The sequence below is a fragment of the Ovis aries genome, chromosome 21, assembly GCF_016772045.2.
Source record: "Ovis aries strain OAR_USU_Benz2616 breed Rambouillet chromosome 21, ARS-UI_Ramb_v3.0, whole genome shotgun sequence".
Taxonomy (NCBI): domain Eukaryota; kingdom Metazoa; phylum Chordata; class Mammalia; order Artiodactyla; family Bovidae; genus Ovis; species Ovis aries.
The window spans coordinates 25,431,906-25,434,322 of NC_056074.1; the positions used below are offsets into that span (position 1 = coordinate 25,431,906).

The following is a 2,417-nucleotide window of genomic DNA, read 5'->3' on the forward strand; positions in this document are numbered from 1 at the left end:
ATCTTACTCTAGACTATACTAGGTACCTATATAGGTATGCCATCAGGCTTCATGATAGATGAGTTTTAATGAGAACCTCTAAAAAAAAAAAGAGAAAAACTGAGTGGAAAACAGCCATCAATACTTTTTAATGCTCCAGGTGATTATAAATATAAGAAATGGAATTGCCCTGGGCATGATTTAATAAAAATCTAAGAACAAATTCCAGATACCCAATGACAACTCATATTTTTATAGGAACTGACTTCTACTTCTTGAAAAAAATATTTATAACTATGCAATATCCCATACTACTTTTACAGCCAACTTTGGAATTAATATTACTATTATTAATATCTTCATCATTCAGTTATAGAAATTTAACTAAAAGATACTGATATGGTAACCCTTTCACCCTAATACTGCATCAATTTGAGCTAAGTATTCATATGTTCAAAATAAATGAATATTTAAGACTTGGGTAGACCACAGGGAAATTTCATTTCTGAAGTAAATACATCTCCAGCTACAAAATATGAATTCTACTGCTTATTTATTACCTACAGGATTGAAGTTTTCAGACTTCAGCCTGCATCAGCCTTTCCTGGAGACAGTATGATACACAGATCACTGCATCCCATTCCAGAGTTCCTGACTTGGTAGGTCTGGAGTGAGGCCCTCTTGATGTGGGTTTTCACAGAGATCTTCATTTCTGTGCCCAGAGCATTTCACCCAACCAGAGGAGAATGGCTGCAGAAAATCAATCCACAGTGACAGAGTTCATTCTTGGAGGTTTAACAAATCGCCCAGAGCTCCAGCTCCCACTCTTATTCCTTTTCCTTGGGATCTACTCAGTCACCATGATAGGAAACCTGGGCATGATAACCCTAATTTGTCTGAACGCTCAGCTTCATACCCCCATGTACTATTTCCTCAGCAACCTGTCCTTTGTGGATCTCTGCTACTCCTCTGCCATTACCCCTAAGATGCTGGTGAACTTTGTGTCAAAGAAGAACACCATCTCCTATGCAGGGTGCATGGCCCAGCTCTACTTCTTCCTGGTGTTTGTCATTGCTGAGTGTTACATGCTGACAGTGATGGCCTATGATCGCTATGTTGCCATCTGCAGACCTTTGCTTTACAACATCATCATGTCTCATCGAGTCTGCTCCCTGCTGGTGGCTGGAGTCTATGCCATAGGATTCATTGGTTCAACCATAGAGACTGGCCTCATGTTGAAACTGTCCTATTGTGATTTCCTTATCAGTCATTACTTCTGTGACATCCTCCCCCTCATGATGCTCTCTTGCTCTAGCACCTATGACACTGAGATGACAGTCTTTGTTTTGGCTGGATTTGACATTGTAGTCACCAGCTTAACAGTCCTAATCTCCTATGCCTTCATCCTATCCAGTATCCTCCACATCAGCACCACAGGGGGAAGGGCCAAAGCCTTCAGCACGTGCAGCTCCCATCTTGCCGCTGTGGGGATGTTTTATGGAACAACTGCCTTCATGTACTTGAAACCCTCCACGGCCAGTTCCCTGGCCCAGGAGAATGTGGCCTCCGTGTTCTACACCACAGTGATCCCCATGCTGAACCCCCTGATCTACAGCTTGAGGAATAAGGAGGTGAAGATTGCTATGCAGAAAACTCTGAGAGGAAAAATGTTTTGATACAAATGTTATTATTCTTTTTCAATTTTAAAAATAAGTTGTTAGGGGTCCCAGAGGGAAGCCCCTGGATGCTCGCCCACCCGGGATGGGGAACTCTCCCTTCTCTGCATGGCTGGGTGACTGCACCTGCCTCTTTCCCTCTTCCTTCACCCCTCCTCTTTCTCTACTCTCATTTCTATATGAAGCTAGCTGATATCAAGTTCTTTTTTTATTATTTGGGATCTATTTTCTTTCTTCTGTTCCTTTGATAAACTCTATTGTCTTAATTGTAATTTTACACAAATTTTGAATTTTCACAGGCTCACAGATATAGAGAACAAACTAGTGATTACTACCATGGAGAGGACAGGAGGGAAGGCAAGATAAGGTTAGGGGATTAACAGACATAGACTGCTACATGCAAAATGAACAGGTAACAAGGATGTATAGTACAGCACAGGGAAATATAGACATTAGTTTACAGTAACTTTAAATGCAATAATGTGTAAAAATCTTGAATCACTTTGTTGTAAATCTGAAACTAATATAATATTGTAAATCAGCCACACCTCAATAAAAATTAAACTTTCAGCATTGAGTTTGAAAGTCAACAACTTTGTTGTTATCTTCTATGTAGAAAATATTACTCAATTTAGTACCTCCTTTTTGCACTTGGGAGTATACAAGGCAAAGAGAGGTGGATTGAAAGTCACCAAGTGATGCCCAGAGCATTTCTCATCTAGACTTCATCCTCTCCACTCTCTCACTCCTTTCTCCCGATCT

At 40.5% G+C, this 2,417-nt stretch overlaps 1 protein-coding gene across 1 annotated transcript; it reads left to right on the top strand.

Annotated features, from left to right (window-relative positions):
• Positions 1–722: 722 nt before the first annotated feature.
• Positions 723–1,655, top strand: LOC101106470 (olfactory receptor 8A1-like). Its single transcript, XM_042237892.1, has one exon. It carries the CDS (start codon positions 726–728, stop codon positions 1,653–1,655), a length of 930 nt encoding a protein of 309 aa, XP_042093826.1. The 5' UTR covers positions 723–725.
• Positions 1,656–2,417: the final 762 nt, after the last annotated feature.

Coding starts and splice junctions, on each gene's coding strand:
- LOC101106470 (XM_042237892.1), top strand. CDS start 726: ATGGCTGCAGAAAATCAATCCACAGTGACAGAGTTCATTCTTGGAGGT.